At 41.1% G+C, this 22444-nt stretch overlaps 1 protein-coding gene across 5 annotated transcripts in view; it reads left to right on the top strand.

Annotated features, from left to right (window-relative positions):
* The window catches only part of FRY (FRY microtubule binding protein), a 206952-nt gene that overhangs the window by 42111 nt on the left and 142397 nt on the right, over positions 1-22444 (top strand). For 2 of the 5 annotated variants that reach the window (XM_042867642.1, XM_042867640.1), the window contains exon 1: positions 3813-4272. The exons of 1 other annotated variant lie outside the window; for it this stretch is intronic. In XM_042867642.1, the coding sequence (XP_042723576.1) occupies positions 4203-4272 (70 nt within the window). In that variant the 5' untranslated portion in view covers positions 3813-4202. Of the gene's footprint in view, positions 1-3811; positions 4273-22444 lie in introns of those variants that run through there. 2 more of the 5 variants (XM_042867639.1, XM_042867643.1) reach the window with 2 other exon arrangements.

The following is a 22444-nucleotide window of genomic DNA, read 5'->3' on the forward strand; positions in this document are numbered from 1 at the left end:
TCCCATTTAGCAGTATCATAAATCAGCTCAGTGTAGTTGTAAATACCTAAAGCTGCGATATCCATCAGCAGAGAGCTTATTATGCTGACAGATTTTGAATTCTTCTGCCAGTCTATCTTTCAGATATGAAATACATCATTAAACTCCGAATATCATAAAGCCAGCAAGAATTAAAGCAGAAGCTGTATACCTTCAAAACTTCACAGTCTTGTCAGTCTTCCTGGAACAAGTTCTGAGCACCACACTAGAACGCTGCTGTTTCTGCCATCTCTGTGTTCTGCTTGGTTTGAAGTGTTTCCAAAATGGTCTCCAGCCATGGTTTTACCTGTGAGGCACTTGGGGGGCAGTTTCTCCTCGTGTAGCTCATCAGACTGATGAGTTGTAAACACTGCTTGGTGCACCAAAAGAAGTTATGTAGTCTGGACCCCTGGTTACAACAATTGTGAGATCAGGAGGCCTTATGTGAAAAGATGTGTTTTGTATGAACCCTTACAGACAAGGCAGAAATGCACAGTCTAAGAATGGTGGCATTTTTTTAGAATATACTTCTTGAAATCCATAGACCAGTTAACTGTTTTAGTACAACGGTGTGTTTTGAGTGGAAATGCACAGGACAAAGTGTTACTCAGAATTCTGTACAGTGAAAGCAGTGAGGTTCTGTGCTGTATGTTAATGCTGTGACAGGATGTAAAAAAAGATTTTTATATATGAAGTGGAATGTCTCAAACTCAATTCCAAGAAAGCTGGTGAAAAGGTGCTATAGAGTCGTGCTGCCACTCCAAAACAGAAGGCTGAATGTAGTTATCCTACACAGGCAAATGCAGGTAGGCATTGGGTGATGCCCTTACATCCCAGACACTGATTCTACTTACAGCAGTCAAAGCCAGATATCCTTGGATGGGACAGTTCAGGTATTTCTACCCCAAACAGCTGTAAATCTAAGGAGAGATTGTACTGATTAGGCTTACTAACTGATAAGACCAAGAAGGATGAAGGACAGAAACATAATTAAATCATGTGCTTACAAGATAATTTAGGAATGATGACTTGCTTACAAGATGATTTGGAAAGGCAAACTATGAAAAAATCAAAGGAGCTGCTGAGTGACACTGAAGAAATCAGGTACTTGTCTTTGGGGATGTCTGAAATGAATTTGAAAGCACCAAAACCAGTCAACCAACAAAACATGGAACTTCTCATGCTGCCTGGAAAGGAAACGTGAGAAATGTATGGCTTGGAGGTTAGAGGGTGTAGAATTAAGGTGAGCACTATCAAAAGTTCAGAGTAGGGGTGTGTGAAGGAATGGGAAGCAAATTGTTGAGAGTCCTTGGCCATTTACAGTTCTTAATCCAGAACACAAATTTTTAATGGTCTGGTATTCAGTGAGGATGAGAGGAAGAGTGAAATAAGATATGACTGCTAACAAAGTGAATGCCTTGCCTTTAGGCTCAATAAGAACCAGACCTTAACTAGGGAAACAAAAGTAGGAGGCTTAACAAGTGTATCAATTATTAGGTAAAACAACTCAAAGTCTTTAATTTCACATACAAAAAAACCCCAACTTTCATAAGAATGGAAAGGCAAGCATGTGAAGTTGCTGGTCAATACGTTTTTCAGTTGAATCTGTCAAGAGACATAAAGGAGAGAAACTGCAGAATTTGTGAGGAAAAAATGATCTGTACCAGCAGAAGGACTGCTTGACAACAGCCACACTTAAGGCTACGAATCAAAATCTGGTGAGAGATTATAATTAAGGTGGTTGATCTAACTGAAAATTGGATAAAATGCAGTATGGATTTGGGAAAGAGCAGTATTTGCAAATTAAGCTCATATCTTTATTTTCAGCAAAAGAATGTGATAAAATTAATGTATCAGTGGTTTTTAGATAAGCGTTTGATGCAGCACTACAAAGGTGCTTATCTAAATCCTCGAACACAGGTATTAATACAGCATTTGCAAGAATGGATGAGGGCTTCCAAACCTGACTGGTACTGTCTGCTGAAAACTGAATCAGTGGGATGGTGGGAAGCCATCAGTCCTAGGTCTTGGGACCAGCTGTATTTGCCATTAAGTTTAATGTTCATGGTGAAAGCTTGGAGTCTGCTGGTTAAAAGGTGGTGGCATACAGTGAGGCATTGCCAGGGTTGGGGGAACAGACAGGGCTCTAAGAGAAAGAAACTGTGGGCCCAGAATGATATAAAGGGGGTGATGTTTAGCAGGATGGGGGGAAAACTGTTCAGATCTCTTTGGTAGCTGCTGAGGTATGATAGAATGGCCTGGGTTAAAAAGGACAACAGTGATCATCTAGTTCCGTCCCCACTGCTATGTGCAGGGTCACCAACCACCAGACCAGGCTGCCCAGAGTACTCCAAACATTTCTGATTACACATCTTCAAGAAAGGGTGTCAGCTGGCTTCGAGTGCACTCAGTTTAGGAATTGAAAGAAGGTTTATAAAGAGAGTTTCCACAACAGCCTTCCTTCTCTGCGGGCACGGAACCTTATCTCCATCTGCAGTGTGTTTACAAAAGGCATCAAGCGTGTTTTCAGTGAGAACCGCAGGAGTTTGGACTTGGTGACCCTTGTGTGCCTCAGCTTTCAACCCAAAGATTGAATATTCTGCATACTGAAACTAAAAATAATCTGGAAATATAATCGCTGGCAAAGCTTTTTGAAGAATCAGCAGCGAACAGACTACAATTTGGCTCAGTGACTGTAATTACGAGATGCTGCAGGAAATGTGTACCACGAAGTGAGAGAAGCGCTGTTATTCCCAGAAAACAGTATCTTGAGGGATGGTACCAAGATTATGAGAAACAAAACTATTTGGGTAACTGCCACTTCTTATTTGTCTTTATTAAGACGTGCATAGTGATGTGCTACGAGTATTCAAAATAAAGCCTTAAGAGTGAGAAACGTGTAGCTGGCAATTAAACACTTTGTAGACAATGCACAGTGGTTAACAAGCAGTGAATATCACCTCTTCCTCATTTTCCTCAATGCAATCACTTTGTTCTCTTTCCTTTAAAAGAAAATGACATTGTTCGGGATAAAAATGACACCAAACTGAGAACTTTGAGAGTGGTGAGGTGCTGGAACAGGCTGCCCAGAGAGGTTGTGGATGCCCCGTCCCTGGAGGTGTTCAAGGCCGGGTTGGATGGGGAGCCTGCTCTGGTTTTAGATGTGGAGGTTGGTAGCCCTGCATCTGCAGGAGGGGTGGGGGTTGGTGATCTTGAGGTTTCTTCCAACCCTGGCCATTCTATGATTCTGTGAGCGTTCTGTGTCTCCTTTGGAGGCGAACGGCAGGCAGGGAGCTGTCGGTCTTGTTTGTCACTGGGAATGCAGCTCGCCGTCTCTCGTCTTTTGTTTAAGGGGGAAGAAAAAAAAAAAGTCACGAAAAAATGAGAGCACGTTTCTCTGTCGCTGAGAGAGAAAAGCAGAACCAGCCGAAGCGGTCTCGGTGCCCTGAAAGTGTTTCTCTTGTGCAACCGGGCTGGCGGCGAGCCCCGTTTCTGAGACGTCACTGCCATGAGATGATGGGCGCAGCGCTGCTTTACCGCAGCGTGATGCGGTGCTGTACGGCGCGGCGCGCCGCTCGGGCGGGCGGGCGGAAGGGGAGCAGCTGAGCAGAGCGCGCAGGGGAGGTTCGTTAGAGCTTCTCGTTTGCCCACCGTGCAGCGGTCGGTCCGCGTGCGGTTCCCGCGGCTGCACGCAGCCGTGTGCCGAAGAGCTCCGAGCTGGCGCCGCGCTTGCCGGCAGAGGCGCAGACGCGCTGACGGGAGAGAGCTTGAGCCCAGCGCAGCGCACCTTCCCGGGAGGCTCTCGCTGTGCTTATGGAATCGGCGCCGGGCTGCTGCCGTGGGCGGCCGGAGCGGAGCTGCCCGCTGGAGGAGTGCGATACGTGAAAATCCACATTCAGGGCGTGGGGGAATAAAAACCTCCGCAGATCAATTAAGTACGAGCCCCGAAGGAAGAGCAAAGGACAGAACCTCGTGGTGTGTTTTTGTTGTTGTTGTTGAGCTGCTTTTTTTTTTTTTTTTAATGAGCTTACCTACCATGAACGGAAGAAGTGGATCTGCGGAGACTTCATTTCCTCCTGTGACCCCTCGTTTACATCACTGACTGGTGACAGTCACAGCTACATACACAGTACCTGCCACTTCAGCTGCTCAGAATTAGAGAAGCTTCTTTGTATGCAGCAGACATGGCTAGCCAGCAGGATTCAGGCTTCTTTGAAATCAGTATCAAATATTTACTGAAATCCTGGAGCAATAGTGAGTAGCGGAAGAGTAATCTTTTCGTATTACGCATTGCTTGCTAAATAGCTAGGATAACCTAAAGGATGAGATCTTAGCATTTCTGTGTGTTTGTCTTGTGTAAACCATCTAATCTTGCTTTTACCAGCTCTGAAAATCAGTGTCAGATTTCAGTAGGTTTCATTAACTGCAAAGACCGTAATGAGATTATGCTCGATTTTGCTTGATTGAATTCTGAAGTTAGGCTGCTTTCTGGCTGTCTCTGTCAGTGCACTGCAGGAGTGCATTCCACACAGCATTTCCTGCCTACGTGTTTATTTGATTTGTTCAGCCTTTATCTAAATATTTTGGAAAATGCTGCTTAATCACAAGGGTGTGGCGTTGCTCAGAACTTGGGATTTATTAATTGTGCACCGGGGACAAAAATCTGATGGTTATGCTTTAGGTCTGAAAGTCGTCAGATTAATGTGATGAAAAGCAAAACATCAGCTACTTATAGCTGCACTTCCCACCCTCTGTGCTTAATTTCAGAATCTTATGCAATATTTCCACCCAGAAAGAATCTGTCTGTTTACCTCATCCAAGCTGGGTTCTGCAGGATGTAAACAAATGCCATTTTGGTCTTCCTTGGTCTTTTCAGTATTGCTGTTCCTAATGTCTGTTTCTGTCTAAATCAATCACCCTTCTGATTTGAGAAATAGAATAAGATTTCTGAATAACATTTAGTGCTTGCAAATGTATTCCGATTATGTAAGGCCATGGGATAAGTATCAGAAATCCACTGTTTAAAATACATGAACAGCATATTCCTTTTCCATGTGAGCTTGCATTAACAGTACTAGATCTCTATAATTAATTGTTTTACGAAGGTAGAAGAGGATGTCTCTGGAAAAATCCAACCTGGTTATGTATGCAGTAAGGTTCTGATCATTATTTATAATTTAGTAACTTCTGCATTATACACTATTGCATTAAAATGCTGTGGTATAAACAGAATGGCAGAGCCTGCTTCATGCAAGGCATGTATCTGGGTACCTGCAAAGAAATGGAAATAACTGTTGGATAAGTGGCATGCTAGGCTTGTCTTCATTAAGTGATATCCATAGAAACTCTATTTTTCCAGGTCATTTGTAACCTCAGTAACACTGTAGTGCTTGTTTGAATCTGTTTTTCTGCCTCAAGTATGAAGCCACTAGGGAATAATGCAATTACCTAAGCAGCATTGCTTATCTGCCCTATTTTGTGCATATTTATTCAAGTCAGTATCACAAGGGCTGGAGGGGAATTTTGTGATTTAGTTGCCTTTTTGGACTAATGTTAATTAACAAATGAAAACATCAGTGTGTATTGTGACAGCACATTATAACAAGCTAGACCCAGTTTATGACAGAAGAAAAACAAATCACTTGCATGATGCAGACATCAACTCAGTTCTGGTCAGTTCTGGCACTATTTTTGTAATGTACTGCTGAAACTTTGAGTAAAACCAGCACATAATATAAAAATTACTACATTATGAAGGGAAGGATGACACATTTTAATCTTTTTTCTTTTCCTCTGCGTTGATGTCGAAAGTATTCCAAAATATCAGAGATGTTTCCAGTCTGAAATCAGAACTCCTGAGGTGAAATAGGTTTAGAAAAACGGAGGTGTTCTATGAATAATTGGTGTTTGTGACATACTTTTAGCTGATAAACATGCTTTCTACTGTATTTGAATAAACAGTAAGAGAAAATAGAATAAATTAATGCAGATTGACTTGTTGCCAATTCTTTATTTCTTTCAGACTGGAAGGTTGTGTTTATAAATCTGTACATATCCTTTCTAGCTGAAAAACAAACAATTTGATAAGAAACCGTCAGGGAGTTCAGAAGACCTAGGGCTTTCTTCAGCTCTGTTATGTGCTGGGTGGAGCAGAGGAAAACACTTCCCTTGCTTGGAGAACGGCTGCAAAGCCTGCACATGCATGCACAGGGACATGTTATTCAGAGGATAGGTGCTGTGTCTGCATACCCAGGAGCAGGAGTAAGCTATAAATTATGCTGGGACACTTTACCTAATCAGAAGAGGTCTAACATAGTATTTAAAAGAAAAAAAATGGTACAGGTGGTTAAGTATATGTCTTGCTCAAATGTTAACAGTAGTAAAAGTCCTATCTGTACATGTTTTTGGGAATTGGTACCTTGAAACAGTAGCTGTAAATAGTGTTTATCCTTCCTGTGCTTTATAATCTAGCTGAAACCAGTCGTTTCCATTTCTTTGTGTTTTAACTTCACAAAGAGCAGTGACATTTTCTAATAGATAGCCAGCTGCACCTGTTGCTTGTTCCATACCATGAGATATGGTATGGATAATCAGTTGCTCTGATTTTCCTGTCTCAGGTCTTCTGAAAAGTAGCATTCTTGTAATTCTGGCCAGGATTTCTGGTTAGTGCCATACAGCTTATGTAGAGATGTTCATCTAGGATGATTCTTTGTTTATCATGCCGTTCAGCAACCAGCTAAGGCACCAGTTAATTGATGTGTACTGGAGTCAGGTCATTTGAGGTAACTGTTAACTCTTCTCATCAGGATGGTACAGTCCGTAGTGTGCTCTCAGTGAGCATGCCCTGCTCTCCCTAGGCAACAAAAAAGCAGAGTCATAGTCTGGCCTTTGAATCATCCCACCAAACAGAGACCTCACATTCTGTGTGTAGCTCTCAGAACAGACTTTTGCTCTGTACGTGTCAATAAGATACAGTGCACGCCATGCAGGTCTGAAAGCTGTTCCTGTAATGCACTGGAGATGAGATCAGTATTAGGATTCTCTGGATGGAAAATGTTCAGCTTTTTTTTTTTTTTTAGGTGGTACCATTTATGGCTTGAGATTTTCTTAAAAATGTAAGGGCTTTTGCTCAGCTCTGTGTTGCTTATCAAATGCCTCATCATTTATATTACCTCTTTTTGAAAATATTGCTAAAATTGCCGTGCTTACTCCAGGTTAGCTGTACTCACTCAGGCCCACTGGGGTCACTGAGATTGCAAAAACAGATCAGGACTCACTGAAAGTGGGGCAGAAAAAAGGTCATGGAAATATCATCCAATAGTTTTTAAAGTAAAATCTGTGTTTTTTTCAAAGGGCGGCAGATGTACCCGAAAGTTGAACATTTGAATCTGCTCCTCCCATAGAATTTTTTGCTTTTTGAATGATTTGGATGGTGAGATTGAATCTCAACTTAATTTGGAAATCCATTTACCAAATTCATACTTTCAAAAAGAAATCATCTCAAGAATAATAGTTTGAAAATAAATCTACAGTAAGCTGAAGTGACATCAGAATAAAGTGTAGGGAAATCTGTGGAAAATTCTGCTTTTTACGGTTTGTAGATATATCTGCAGTTATGTTTATACTTCCTTCTTGGAAGAAACCAAGACTCAAGATCTGGATGGCTTGCTTGTGCTCCCACAGGTCAGCTGCAGTGGGGGCTGGTAGAAGCTGCACTGCACTGTCTCCTAGTTACTAGAGATAGGTTTGAAGGTGACTCATATAATGAGATGAGGGGGCACGTTTTGCATAGTGAGCATTGTAGTATTATTTTCTGCTTCTTGTAGGATGGAAGGATGACAACACTTGGTTCTCAGTGGTTTGGAATTATTCACTTTTGAATTTTATTTATTTATTTATTTATTTTTTTCTGTGCCCTTGTATGTAATTGAGATGCTGGTTAAAGCCTTTTTCAGTACCAGGACTTCAGGCCTATACTTCCATATCTTCTTCCACAGTAACCACACATCCAAACTGAAATCCCCTACAATCATACTCTACATTTTGGTGCTGTACACAGCCCATTGCTCAATCCTTCTCCTGTAACTCCATTACTGTGTACCCCCATCTGCCCTGTCCCTGTAACAGTGGCTGTCAAAAGCCACTCAGTAGCGTCAGGGACAGCTTCATCCTGGGACCACATAGGCATCTGCATAAGCTATTGATTGCAGGGCTCAAACACATCAGCATCCCAGAGTATTCCTGGAGGACCTGTGCCAGCTGGACTAGTGCCCCAAGTTGAACATGGCACTAGCATCCACACAAGTTGTTCTGACAGAAGGGCTAAGGTGTGAGAGAAAGTTCTTGATGGCCAATGGGCTTCCCATGGGCTTGTTGGCTGCCAAACAGTCAGCCATATGCTGTTGAGCTCCTGAAGCAATGTTTCTACTGTGTCAGAGCAGGAAGAAGGACACTTAATCTTTCATTAAAATAGTGTAATACACTCAGCAGTAAAATTCACCCTTTATACAGACAAAATTCATCCGACAGGGATGGGATTACCTGTTGCCTTTTGGGTGGCTTGCAGCTTGGGAAGTAGCCCAAGCCAAGTGGGATGTTTGGCTGCAGTGAGTTGGGCCACAGGCTGATTCTGATGGTGATACTGAGCCTGGGATAGAACCATGCTTGGACCTTCTCTTGCTGAGTGCTGAGGTACCAACGCCAGTACGCCTGGAGAAGGCTGGCCACATCTATGGCCTTCACCATTAGAGAGCCCTAGGATGAAGGTTTGGACTGCTCAGGCTTTGGATCAGGCCTCTGGCTTGGATAGTGGACGTTTGATCGCTGTCTGCATCAAGCCTAGAGTTAGGGTGATTAATGTGTTCTTCAGCTGAGTAGTCTGCCCTTGTCAGCAGAAACATGGCTTGCCTAAGAGTGGTCGCTGTTGCCTCCCAGTGCAACTCTGTAGTTATCTTCAGATCAGATCCTCTGCTCCATAGGGCTGTAAGAAAAGATTTTAAAGCAGTGGGGTGTTTGTGTTCTGGGTGTTTCCCATTTTAGAATTCGTATTTTGACGTTCCTCCTAGAAATAAGGAAACATGGAAGTTTTGTGCCTCTAGGGACATGAGAACTCCTACAAAAAGTACTTTGGTTTATTTTGATGGTGGTTGTTCTCTTCAGGACCTTCCAGAATTGTTTCTACCATATTAGGAGGAGAAAAGGATGCAAGAATCAGAAACGCCCTATTGCAAAATTCAGTTTATTTACAGAATTAGATTGCTTGTCTTTAAGAAGTTTGAGTTATTGTCATAAGCAACTATAAATAGTTTGAGTACTGCCTTAGTGCATAAATTCTTGCGGCTAAGCTTCAGTCCTTTTCTCAAAATGTAGTCTGGAGACTGACTATAAACTAGATAAACTGAGTACTGGTAGGTATGCCATTAAGTTCAAATCTTTTCATTTGAAAAAGAATTGTTACAATGTTGGTATCTACTTTGAGTGATGAATCTGTGATATGTGATGTTGAAGTAGTCTTGGTTTATCACATTACCAAGAGTTTGGTTTTTTCTCCAGCACAGCTACCACTCAAAAGCATTATGGAAGGAACCAACATTTATTTGTTTTTTTTTCACAGAAAAAGCAGTGGTATATGAAAGAAAGTGATAATGAACAGGTTACCTTGGGCGTGTAAAGCACACAAAAATATCTGTTGTTAAGTAGTAAAAGATATTTGCACCAGCATAAACTGAAATGCTGTTCAATGTTTCCTTTGCACATCTGTCACTTCTGATGTACTCATTAATATGTCAGATGTTCTCTTGTGTATTTCCACTGCAAATAGTAGGAAAAAATTTCTGCATCTCCAGAGTTGCAAATGGTTGTGCTTGTGCAGCGTTATTTATTATATTCATTCTTGATCATTGTAAGCCATTAGTAAATGCTATCACACAGTGGAGTAGATGGCTCTAAAGACTGAGTTCCTGTAGGTACTGAGCCCACCACGAGTAGATGTGGATTTGCAAGAGCTGTGCCTGGAAGGATCAGTCTCACCCTAGCCTCTTGTCCCTGTACCCTTTGTTCCCACCCCTTTTCTGCCTTTGTAACTCCCCATAGAGTTAACATCCTGACAGATAAACTGCCTAAAATGTTGCCAGACATGGATACAGGGCTAGAAGCAGGAGGTGATTTTGGCAGATTCCTGCTATTACATTTGTTGAGCTGGCAAAACATGTTTACTTTCTTAAGCTTCCCCTCTTCCTGCCTGCTTCTGAATTTCAGAGCTAGTTCCTTCTTCAGGCCAATCTAACTTTTGCATCCTTCTCTCCTCTGCTTCAACACATCAGCAGTGGAGTTCTTGTTGCTATTGTTGTTTCCGTGAGAGATTTGGTCTGCAGAATAATTTGACAGAGGTAGATAGCTGAATTATTTGTTAGTAGGTGATTTTTCATTCACTGCAGTTATCTAAACTAGATTTGAATCAATTGTCCATAGAAGGAAAATCCTTTCTCCTTAGGTATACTTTCCTCTGAATCCTTTGGCTAGTGTTTCAGCTGAAAGGAATACTAAGTATTGTGTTCAAACTTTGCAGCAGCTTTTTCAGCCAGTTATTTTAAGTTCTTATACTATTTATATTTTAAGTAGTTTAAATGGAAAAATGCTCAATAGTACGACAAAGCAGGGCAAGACATCTGCCAACAGTCTTGTCAGCCTGCTGACAGCCTGAAACTAGGAATGACGGTGAAAGGAGCTACAGTTTGGTAGTGGGGAGCAAAGGATGCAGAGTAGTGGGAACAATGGAGACCTTCAGGAGCTATAAAACAGAATGAAGGGACAGCCACCTCAAGTGTAAGTATACAAATATGTGCAGTCTGGAAAACAATCAGGAGGAACTAGAGCTTACAAGACTGAATATCACTGCAGTAACAGTCATGGGATTAATAGGCTGGAGCTCTGTGATAGTAGGTGCTGGTTCTTCAGGGAAGAATTGAAGGGAAGATGAGGAGCAAAGACTACTATCCTGGTGAAGAAGCTTCTCGTAACTACAGAGTTCTTCTGTGGAATGGTGGATGACTGTCTAAGTTTGTGGGTCAGAATCAGAAGAGAGGCCTTTACCCCATTTCTGGAGCTATTTAAGGCTAGGCTAGATGGTGGCCCTGGGCAACTTTGTATAGTGGGATGTGTCCCTGCCTATGGCAGGGATTTGGAACAGTAAGTCTTTAAGGTCCTTTCCAACCCAAACTGTTCTGTGATCTGGCAATACTGTGACTTTTAGGGTGATGTGATGACAGGAATCTGTTACAGGCCACCTGATCAGGGTGAGATCAGGGAAATAAAGTCTTTCTGAGACAACTTGAGAAAGCCAGTGAATTGCAGGTACTGGTTCACACAGGGAATTTTAACCTCTTGATGTCTCCTGGAAGTGAAACCTTGTGGGAAACAAGCAGTCAAGAGTGTTCTTCAAGGGTGCTGGGAATCATATGATCACCAACGTAAAATCATTTCCAACCTCCAAGATCATCCAGTCCAACCACCCAGCTACCACCAGTGTAACCCCACTAATCTGTGTCCTTTAATACCATATCTAAACATTTATTGAACACCTCCAGGGATGGTGACTCAAGCATCTCGTTGGGCAGTCCATTCCAGCACCTGACCACTATTTCAGAGAAGAAATTTTTCCTGATATCCAGTCTGAGGAATAACGGCTTGGTGATGCACAGCTGGATATTTTGCTCACTAACAAGGAAGAGCAGGTTGGAGTTCAAGATCCTGAGGAAAGTGAGGAAAGAAGGTGGCAGAATACAAACTGTGGACTTGAGAGTAGCTTTCAGCATATTCATGAACCTGACCTCTTAGATCACCACTGAAGACCAAAGGAGCTCAGGAAAACTGTTGAGTCCTTGAGAACAGCATCTTCCAAGTGCAAGAGCAGGACGCACCAATCCTTAGGGGAGCAAGCAGTCATGTGAGGAGACCAGCTTGGCTCATCAGGCTCCTCATGGCTGAGCTCAGTGCTAAGAAGGCATTGGAGGTGGCAGCAGGGATTTGTTTACAAAGAAAGAATTTATACACATTGCCCAGGCATGCAATGATGGTGCAGAGATAGCCCAAATTATCATAACATTCACAGCTGAGGGATGACAAGGGTTTTCTCTTCAAAGCCAACAGCAAAGCCAGCTGAAGCAAGTGGCTGAACGAAAACCCATCTGAGAAACATGGGCCTCGTGCTTTGCTCTGAGCCAAGTAGCAGTGGCATCACCAAGCTGTCAAGTGCTGCCTGCTTCCTCCTTCACAAGAAATACAAAGGTCACAAATACAGAGAGACGACCACTGACATCGATGCTTGTGCACAAATGTCAAGGTCATACGTGCAATTGCAGGGCCACTGAGTTTCAGCTTTCCCACAGCTCAGCAGGGAGATTTTGGGGTGCTTTTCAGGCCTCTAGTTTGAAGAGAAATCTGAATGTGTTTTGTACATCTTATGGGATTTCTGCAGTGACACACATCAGTTGTCTCCAGGGAGATGAATCCCTGGTAAGAAGCTTAAGTCTGTAATTGCAACTTTAGCAAAAATTTCAGACATAAAAAATCCAGACCATGTGAGGGACAGATACACAATTTTTATCCTGAATACATTCTATATTTTCAGAAATTTTCTGTCAAATGATGCATTAATGCATGCAAGAGGAGACTCTAAGGGGGTTGGAAGACATGATTCTTGTATAGTCCAAACATGAAGGTGTTAGATGGGTTAGAATTATACAGGAATTGATGGAATGATTGTTACTGCTCTCTGCTTTATTTCTGATTGTGAAGTTACAGTTGGTTTTAGTTTTATTTTGGAAGACTTGAATTGGAAAGACTCATAAGTATTCCTTTGAGTTCTTAAGTAACAGTAGCGCCTGACTCAGCACAGAAGTCTGCCAAAGGTATTGTTTTGCAGGAATTCTCTTATAAACCGTGATCCTTATACTAACATTTGCTCCTAATCTCTGGCTATTTAACTCTCCTGTGTCTCTGTGGCTTTGAAGAGTCTCAGTTTGTATATGGAGTAAATTAAACTTCAAAGAAAGTCTGTTTATCTATTTGTTTTGATATTGATTCCCTTGAGCAGGTTTTGTTAAGTAGAACCATACATAATTATCTTTCTTACTGCATTTCTGATTGTTATTTATGAATGTCACTAAATAACTGATCAGTTTGTCTTTTTAATCAGAAGGATAACTGTATAGAATTTCTATCCAATGTTCTTCCATGAGAGGTCTGCAGATAGGTTTGTTTCTGCATACATTCACAGTAGTATGTTGTATATTTTCAGAATCAGAATTACTCTGTGAGGATTAGAGAAGTGTCATGTATTGGAAGTAGTTTGAGGTACCTGACATCACATTTTGCAATTTAGTCCCTTATAATTAGAATTAATTTAGCCTCCTTTCTGCTTATTCAGTGAGCTGCCTTTTCTGAACATGTTGACCAAATCTAGAAAAAAAATCAAGAACGGGTAAAGATACTGAAGTTCCTACAGTACTTGTAAAGTGAGGCTGTTAGTGAAGAGTAAAGAAAAACGGTAGCATGGGCTTCTTAGGAATAAGAAAATCCATGCTGTGAAAACCTTTGCAAATGTCCCAGCCACAGGACAAGCTGCAGTCACACCTTTGTAAGGGAATGCGCAGAAAACTTGCAGTATTACTTATTTTAGAAGTGTTCAGAAGATGAAAATTGTCATTTATTAGTTCAGATGCAGGGAAACTGGTGCAAATACCTTGCAAAGGTGTATGTTATAATAATATTAATACAGTGCTTACCATCTGGAAGCTTTACAGACTTGAATTCTTTCAGCATTATTACATGCACATGCAAGAAAGATGTATGAGTCCTTTATTCATATTACTGGGCAAATTAAGACAGAGAAATTAACCAAGACACACACAAGATTACACTTGCAACCTGGATTGGAACTGGAAATATAACCCCATCTTCTTTTCCTTTGCTGCAAAAACCATTCTTCATCCAGATTGTTGGTAGCTAAATGGCATACTGTGAATCATGACTCAACTAGTTATTATTTGTAATGAGATTTTTAATTGGCAGTAAGTAGTAATTTTAAAATTGCAATGTCCTTGGATTGTTTTAATTTCCACAGGGTGCATATTTGTTGCTACTGATGCCTCAAGTGAGGAGAAAATTACTTAACTATAATTCTTTTTCTTTGAAGGATTATGTTTGAAACAAATAACTTCAGCGCTCACTTTATCTGTGTGCCATCAGGATTAGCAGAATCAGAATCACAGAATGGCCTGGGTTGGAAGGGACCTCCAGGATCGTCAATCTCCAACTCCCCCAAAAGGGGCAGGGCCACCAACCTCTCCATTTAATGCTAGACCAGGCTGCCCAGGGCCCCATCCAACCTGGCCTTGAACACCTCCAGGGACGGGGCATCCACAACCTCCCTGGGCAGCCTGTTCCAGCACCTCACCACTCTCCTAGTAAAGAATTTCCCCCTGTCATCCAACCTAAATCTTCCCTCCTTCAACTTAAAACCATTTCCCCTTGTCCTGCAGTTACCAACCTTTTCAAAGGGTTGATTCCCCTCCTGCTTGTAGGCTCCCTTTAGGTACTGAAAGGCTGCAATGAGGTCATCCGGCAGGCATTCAAGGCCAGGCTGGATGTGGCTCTGGGCAGCCTGGTCTGCTGGTTGGCAACCCTACACATGATGGGGGGGTTGAAAGTAGATGATGTTTGAGGTCGTTTTCAACCCAGGCCATTCTATGATAGTGGCTCTACAGGAAACTTGCCTTCTGTGGCAAGTACAGTAATACTGGAATATAGTGGAGTAATTAGAATTGTTACTTTGATGAATTTTTAAGTAAAAGTTGTTAATAGAGACTGGATTTTTATGAGATGATAGAAAAAAAAGGAGAATATTTGTTAATAATTATATGTGTATATTGCCATGACTACTTTTTTATTATAAAAAAAAAAAAGAAAAAAAAAAAGAAAACCAAAGCATTCTCTGTTATCAGTATTTTTTTATAAGCTCAGTAGTTTGGTTTGAAATACTTTGAAAATAAATGTCCCTGAAAGTGAATGTTGGAATTTCCTACAGAAGCATTTCTCATAGAATCATGGTGTGGTTTGGATTGGAAGGGACTTCAAAGATGACGTCGTAGTTCCAACCCTGCTGCCATGGGCAGGGACACCTTCCACTGCGGAATCCCACCATGCCCAGTGTTAAGAATTCTCTCACAGTTGGTCATTGGGGGTGAGTGGGAAACAGGAGCTCTGCAGCCAGCTGCCTTGTGAAGGTGATTGCAGAAGGAAACCAAGGGTGGAGGGGAGTGAATTTGTTTAAAAGCCCAAGAAGTGCTCCCTAGGATGAAGGGAAAAGAAGCAGAGGATTTGTCATGGGTGAAGATTTTGGAAATGGGGAATGGTTGTTTCCTGGGTAGTGGGACAGGAAATGATGTAAAGGAGTGTGAAAGAGAGCCAGCAAAGGGCAGACTGGAGAGGGGCTATGGAGAATAGCAGGGATGGGACTGGGATGGGTGAGCTGGGTGCACAAGATAAGTGTGCCCTTGTCTGGGCAAGGAAAGCGGCAAAGTGGAGCCTGGAACCAGAATAGGGATCTTGAGATGGGAGAAACACAGCAGTGAGCTGAAACCAGACTGTGAGAGTCCAGAGAGAGCAGCCTGCAGATGAGGGAGGTGAGAGACAGAGACCCCTCCCAGACACAGGTCTCAGACTTGGGGCTTGCTCCTGCTTGCTCCTGCTTGCTCCTGCCTGCTCCTGCCTGCTCCTGCCTGCACAGCATCCTCCTTGCCCCCGTGCCCAGGGCCAGCAGCAGTGTGAGTGAGGAGTTACCAGGGGAGGGGAGCAGTTGTGTTCCGGGGGATGGACTCTAAGGTCTGTTTTACTTTGTAGCCACTGTAGGGATTTGGAATGAGGCTAATAGTATATTGGTGTTGATAATTAGCATATGTAAGTATCTGCAAAGAAAAAGCAGATGAGTGAGAACATTTAAGTGAAATGAGAGGGCATTTACCGTATCTGAAAAGGCACTTACTGTGGGACCTGGTAAGTGTCTCTGGAGATAGGCTTTATTTTTGAAATGTGACAAACAAGAATGGCTGTGTTTTTAAACCGTACTGCAAGGAACAGCTCTTCACTGGAAAGGAAAGGGTTGGCTGTCTTCTGTGACTGCAGTGAGAGGTACTTGCACCTCTCTGGCTGCACCTGTGCAAATTCCCAGCTGTGCTGTGCCCATAGTGAGAAATCCTGAGTTCTGTGGGCTTTGGCAGAGCTGCTGGGAATGGCAATTAAAGGGAGGGCTTTTTTTCATTTCTTTGACTAATGGAAAGAATGGGAGAGTCACACTACTGGCAACCTTGAGATTTGTTTAATTTTAGCAAATTCTTATCAAATCAATATGTTTTTACAATGGCTTTCTGCCTAATATTAATACCATTATATATAGTTCACCATACAGACTGTTATTGCAGTATGCACTAATTTTGTTGTTACAAAAAGCATGTTTTCCTGCAAAGCAATGAAGTAATTTCTACAAAGTTGGTGCCAGTTATTTTAATCAAGTATTTTTCTGATTTATGCATAGAGATATAATGCTAGTGGGCTCTTCTTGCACAGCAAGCACATATCCTAAACATTTACATAGTAAATTTCAAAATTATTTGTACATACTAGTAAAGCTTGCCTCACTTAAATGCCATGCATTAAAAGTTAGACATGTATCATTATATTTATATCCTCAGGGCATGATTTATTGCCATGAACTTTTATTTTTTATTACATGAAATCCAGAAGTGATATTTCAAGTTGAGATATTTTACAGTTGAACATGCTTACCTATTTTATAGGAGCACTTGAAACATTAGGCTGGGAGATCTGAATCTACATGTGATGTATGTGTGTGTATGAACATGCATAGTGTAATTTGCTACTTAGCACAGAAAAAGGTCTTCAGAAAAGTCTCGTGACACAAATGATCAATGATCGATGACAACAACACTCCCTCAGTCTCTTTTTTTCTTCTGTTTTAAACCATGCATGAATTAAGTTGCCCTTACTGCAGATAGTTGGCAAAGGACGGCTCATTTGGTGCATCTGTCCTTATTCTTCTGCCACTACAGGCAAAGTAAATGAGAGGTTTGTTTCTGTCTGTTGAGTGACCAACGTGGCCATTTGAGTGTGAATTCCTCTGTGCGCTGGAAAATGGACATACAGATTTTTATACATAAATCAGAATTAATGAGCAAGTGGATATATCAAGATATGTGCCTGAAATCTGTATAAATACATGAATGAGGTAATTCTATTTGTTTAAACAGTGACTTGTCTCATGTGTCTTGCCCCTCCTCACAATATTTCTTTCTCTGTCATCTTTCAAATCTGATATCCAAATTCTGGTTTGTCTGTAAGGAAAAACAGAGTGAAGCAGGCCCATGCACAAAATGCTGAGTCCCAGGGTTTTCTCTGTGCCTTCACTTGAACAGAGAGTAGGGCCAATTAGCTTGGGTCTGACTGCAGGAGAGAGAATCCATCCGTGTGATTTTCTCTATGTGCCTTGTATACGTGAGGGTTAATTTTAACATACCCAGGCTCTTTAAAATAGTCTGCTTCAATGTAATCCTTCCACAATTTTATTCATTCTCTTCCTAAAAGTAAAGGAAATAATGTGTGACGAATATTATTGTCACAAATGTAGCATTTACTCCTGGTTAGAATGAAGGAGGATATAATAAATTAATACATGTGAAAATTCACTCTACTGGTCGCCGGCCTGGAATCTTTTTATCCCATGCAGAAGACTCATTTAGTCTGGATTAGTAGCTTGATCCTGGTTGGTTTGGACTGAGTATGTAGAAATCATAGTGCCCACAGAATAATATTTAAAAATTCCTTTATATTTTTTGCACATTGTTCCCCTGTTGCATGGTGACATTTAATTTTGCGAAGATACAGTGCACCAAAACAGAAATCTCTTTGCCCAGAGCAGTTCCTTGGGGGCTGATTCTTGTCCTACCCTTTGTTCTGCTCTGTAGGACAACAAATGGGTATATAACTCCAGAAGCTCCATTCAGTTTATGGAGATCTTTGGAGACATGTAAATTTCACTAGCACCTGCTGTATTTTGTGTTCAGAAGGCAGCCAAAGCCATAACTGCTTTATGTGCCCTGAAGTGTCTTGGTTTTAATAATCCAAAAGCGTTTAGCATGGCTCGGACCCCAGAAGATATGTAAAATTAAGGATCTGGACTGGGGCCAGACATGCAACACAGGTAACACAGACAGGGACAAGAACAGAGGTAATATACAAATGTAGGCCCTCCCTTGCCCAAATACTTTTATATTTCATATTAATTTTAATGTTATTTAATATATCCCATAATTTTTTAATTGCTGCTCACCGTGAGTGACAGTGACTGAGCGACAGCCATGCTTGCTGTTACATTTAATTCAAAGTGTGTTGGATTTGTTCTTCACATTTGACAAAGCTTGACCAAGCATAGCATGGCTAATCCTTACCATTCCAGATGATGGCCAGAAAACAAAAGCTTACCTAGCAGGGAGTTCAAAAACTCTGGAGTAACATTAAGTATTTAACCCAAAGCTACCTTGTTCTGTGACTTCTGTAGCCATTAAACTCTTATGTAAGAACTGGTTACAAACAGTTTACAAAAACAGAGATTCTCTGCTCTGCTTTGTACACTGGGTATGCTGTCCAAGTGTGTGGGGATGTGGCTGCAGGAGTGCTGGGCTCAGCAGCCTGGCAGCACTGAATCCAACTGGGAGCTGATTGCTTGGATCAGTTTTCTTGTTTCTGCCCTATGTGTAGGGTTTAAGCACCCAAATGTGTGGTTGACTGGAGCAATGACTGGCAGTGTCTCAGTGATGCTTGGTCCCCACCAGGGTGATGGTTAGCTGAGAAGATAGAGGACATACTGACAATGTCAGAGCCCCTTTTTCCTGTGTATATGGAAAAAATGTCAATGACAGTCTAAACTCCTAATTTATTAACAGCTTTGTGCACCATTTCAGATACTCAAAGCTTCATATAATTTTGTACATACTTTCTTACTGACACCCAAACAAAGGCATTTATTATCAGTGGGTTGCCATGGATCACATGGATCTGGGAATAACAGCCCATTATGCTAATATAGCTTGTCATTGTGTCTGATGAGAAGTGATGTCCCATAACAACATCTCATGTTTGGAACTAATAGAATTTACAGTAAGAACACAGTTTATGAAACAACACTGGCACTGTCTATGCTCTTTCCTTTGAAATAACTTTTTGATTCTATACTTACTTAGAAAATCATTTGTGTGTTTTTGGGGTTGGTTCTGTTTCTAATTTCTTTCTACAAGGAGAATTAGTTTTTACAGAAGTGTTCTGGCCTAGTTACTTAATGGTACAAATATAATTATCTTCTCCTGTCCCCTTGGAGCCCGCACTTTGTATTATAAAGTACACCGTGGAACAGAAGCAGGACAGTTTACTGGATGCAGTGAATTTCTTCATGCTCTATAGAAGAAGAATGAAAAAAATCACAGCCAGTAGATAGAATATCTAATTGTGTCTAATTGTGTAATGTCATTCCCACAACCTTCCTTGTATGCTCAAGTATGAAACTGAACTTAATTTGGAGTGTGCTACTGTATAGGGAATCTTGAATCTTTATGTTGATTCAGCTTCCTTCAGTAGCAGGCGAGCAGGCATTTGCAGGTGATCTGACCCAGGCATCATAGGCAAAGATGTGATTCTAGCCTCTTCCAGATTCTGAGAACAGTACATCTGAAGTGTACGTGGACATGCTGTCAGTAATGGCATTTCAGCCATAATTCCTCTGTGTTCCTCGGGCATCCACACAGACAGTGGAATATGATGGAGCTCATCACAGGGCTTCAGAGAGCTTCACTTCTCATTATAAGCAATTTCTTATGGCAAACTTCTAGTTATAAGGGATATTTTAAAGTTATTCTGGCAATATACCTTCTCATTTGACTTTTTCTTTTTAAAATATTCCCTGAGAATTGAATCATCCAGAAGGTTGCCTCCATTTTAGTGTTCTCTTGAGGTCTAGTCTACAAAATAACCCTGAAATCAAAATAACCTCTCCAAAGTGTATTTGGCATGTTTGCATGGTTGGAAATTATTGGACTTACTGTGATCAGATTCTCTGACCACAGAAGTTACATCTGTACTGGCAAGTACAAAGAAAAATCAAGTACTGATGGGCATTCAGTCTTCTGTTTTGTGATAGTTTGTGGATTAGAGATAGAGGAATCCTTAGAACATCTGTATCATCCTTTTACCAATGAAAGATTGTTCTCAGTGGTATGTTTTCTACTAATGTATTCAACGAGTCATAAATTATACAACCAGAAAAACCATTGTGTCATCCAGTCTGTTCTCCCCATAGAGCAGGCTTTATGGCTTCTCTGAATTAATTTCTGTTTGAGCTAAAGCACATTTTCAAAGAAAAAAAAATCTTAAATTTCCACTAATGGAGGAATCAGCACCACCCTTAATGGCATTTCTGTAGTTAATTTCCTTTCTTTTCTGTTTAACTTCTTTAATGCATTTGTCTAGTTCAAAATTCCAGCCATTGGATGTTAATGAATGAAGAGCTGTCTATCAGCAAATTTCTGCTGCTTTTCTGTGTTTAGCGGGCATGGAAATCTTCTTGTATAATCTTTAAGCATCCTTAGGGTTCGTGTGGCACCTGACACACTCAAACGAAGCTTTCCTGATAGCCAGCAGACAGGCTGCAGTTCAGATGAGCTGTTTAGACGTTTTTATTAGAACGTGATGAATTATGCCTGATTGCTTGTATTGTCTAGAAAGGCATTTTGGGTTGAGTGGCTCAGTGTGTCTGCAAATAGGTGACTCCTGGCATTAGACAAGTTGATGAAATGACCCAATAACTTTCTCATGGTCAGGCTAATCTAACCTTTAAAACAAGTTTTCCGGTAATTAATTACAGTTGCTTTTCCTGAATGTCCTCTAGTTCATCAGCATCTTTCTCAAGTTACAGGCACCAGAATGGGACTGAGCATCCAGCTGCTGTTGCAAAGCCTCTGGCAGTGCAGCAGTAGAGGTTTCCTGTTTTTGCTTTTGTTTATCCTGCTTGAAAAGGCTCTCCATAGCTCTTCAGGTCACAAGAATAGCAGCCTGTTTTCAACACATTAGTCATCCTGGTCTCAGGCCTTTTTTGTAATCAGTGCTTCCCAGGAATAGAAAGGCTTATTCCGTCCTTGTGGCATGCATTCTTTCTTTCTGGGTATGCAATTCTGTATATGTTAGAATTAATATCTCTTATATATACTTGCATATAGTTTTCCTAATGCTATTCAAATTAGAATGACTACTTTACTGTGATTTTCTGGCAACCACTGTTAATCTGTTTTCCTGTGAACTCCATAGAAATGTGTTGTTTCTTTTTTTCTTTTAGGTCATGAATGGAAGGTGTAAGATCACTGAGAAGTGATCTTTGTAACTCCACTAGAAGCATTAGGGTATGATTCCCTCTTAAGCCAAGTGAGAATTATCTGTTATCTAGCTTTTAACTTGTTCTTGTTGTAATACATTGATTTCGTGGTTCTAATTTTGCAATTTGGTAAGGTACCGATCCGATTATCAATAGAAATACAAGACTCCTTCTTTTAACTTTGTTAACCAAGTTTATAATCTTATAAAAAGATACCATTACTTTAATAAAATCTGCTTTCCACAAACCTATGCTTATGGCATTATTAAGTTAGAATACTTTAGTTCTTTATGAATCAAAGCATCTGTTCCTGAGGATATGTCAGGCTCCCTGTGTTACAGTTGCCTGAATTGTCCTCGTGGACACTTTAAAAAGATTATTACAATGTAAGTTTAGTCCCACCCCTCTGTAATATTGAATGTAACTTTTAATATCCCATAAAAATAATTGTTTATGATTCTCAGAATTTATTAAGCTCTTAGGTTTTTCTGAGAAATTATTCTCTTTTCTCAGTGTTGAAGGTGTTTGAGTATTCGGAAAATCGGATAATCAGCCCAGGAACCTTTCTTCATTCTCATAACTAGCTGCTGCAGGCTTCATCTCTGCAGGTGTCTTTTCCTTGCCTTTGACGACAGGAAAGCATAAATGTGTGGTTCAGACTTACGTGTGATGCTGCTGGATTTCTAAGTGAGGGCAGGAAATCCCATCCCCAGACTTCTGGCATCACAGGGTCACCAGAACTGTGCAGGAACAGAACTGAGAGAGAAAATGTTTGCTCTGGTTTGTCTCAGTTGAAGCCTTCTCTCATCAATTCCTATCTCATTTTGTGCTATCTATAGGAGCAGGTGAGACACTAAACAACAGTTCAGTAATGTATTTCTGGCAGTAACTTTCAGTGATATTTAGACATCTCAATATATGGAAGGAGCTTTCTGT

Source organism: Lagopus leucura, unplaced genomic scaffold, assembly GCF_019238085.1.
Source record: "Lagopus leucura isolate 7727_CA_CO unplaced genomic scaffold, USGS_WTPT01 Super-Scaffold_100001, whole genome shotgun sequence".
Lineage (NCBI taxonomy): Eukaryota > Metazoa > Chordata > Aves > Galliformes > Phasianidae > Lagopus > Lagopus leucura.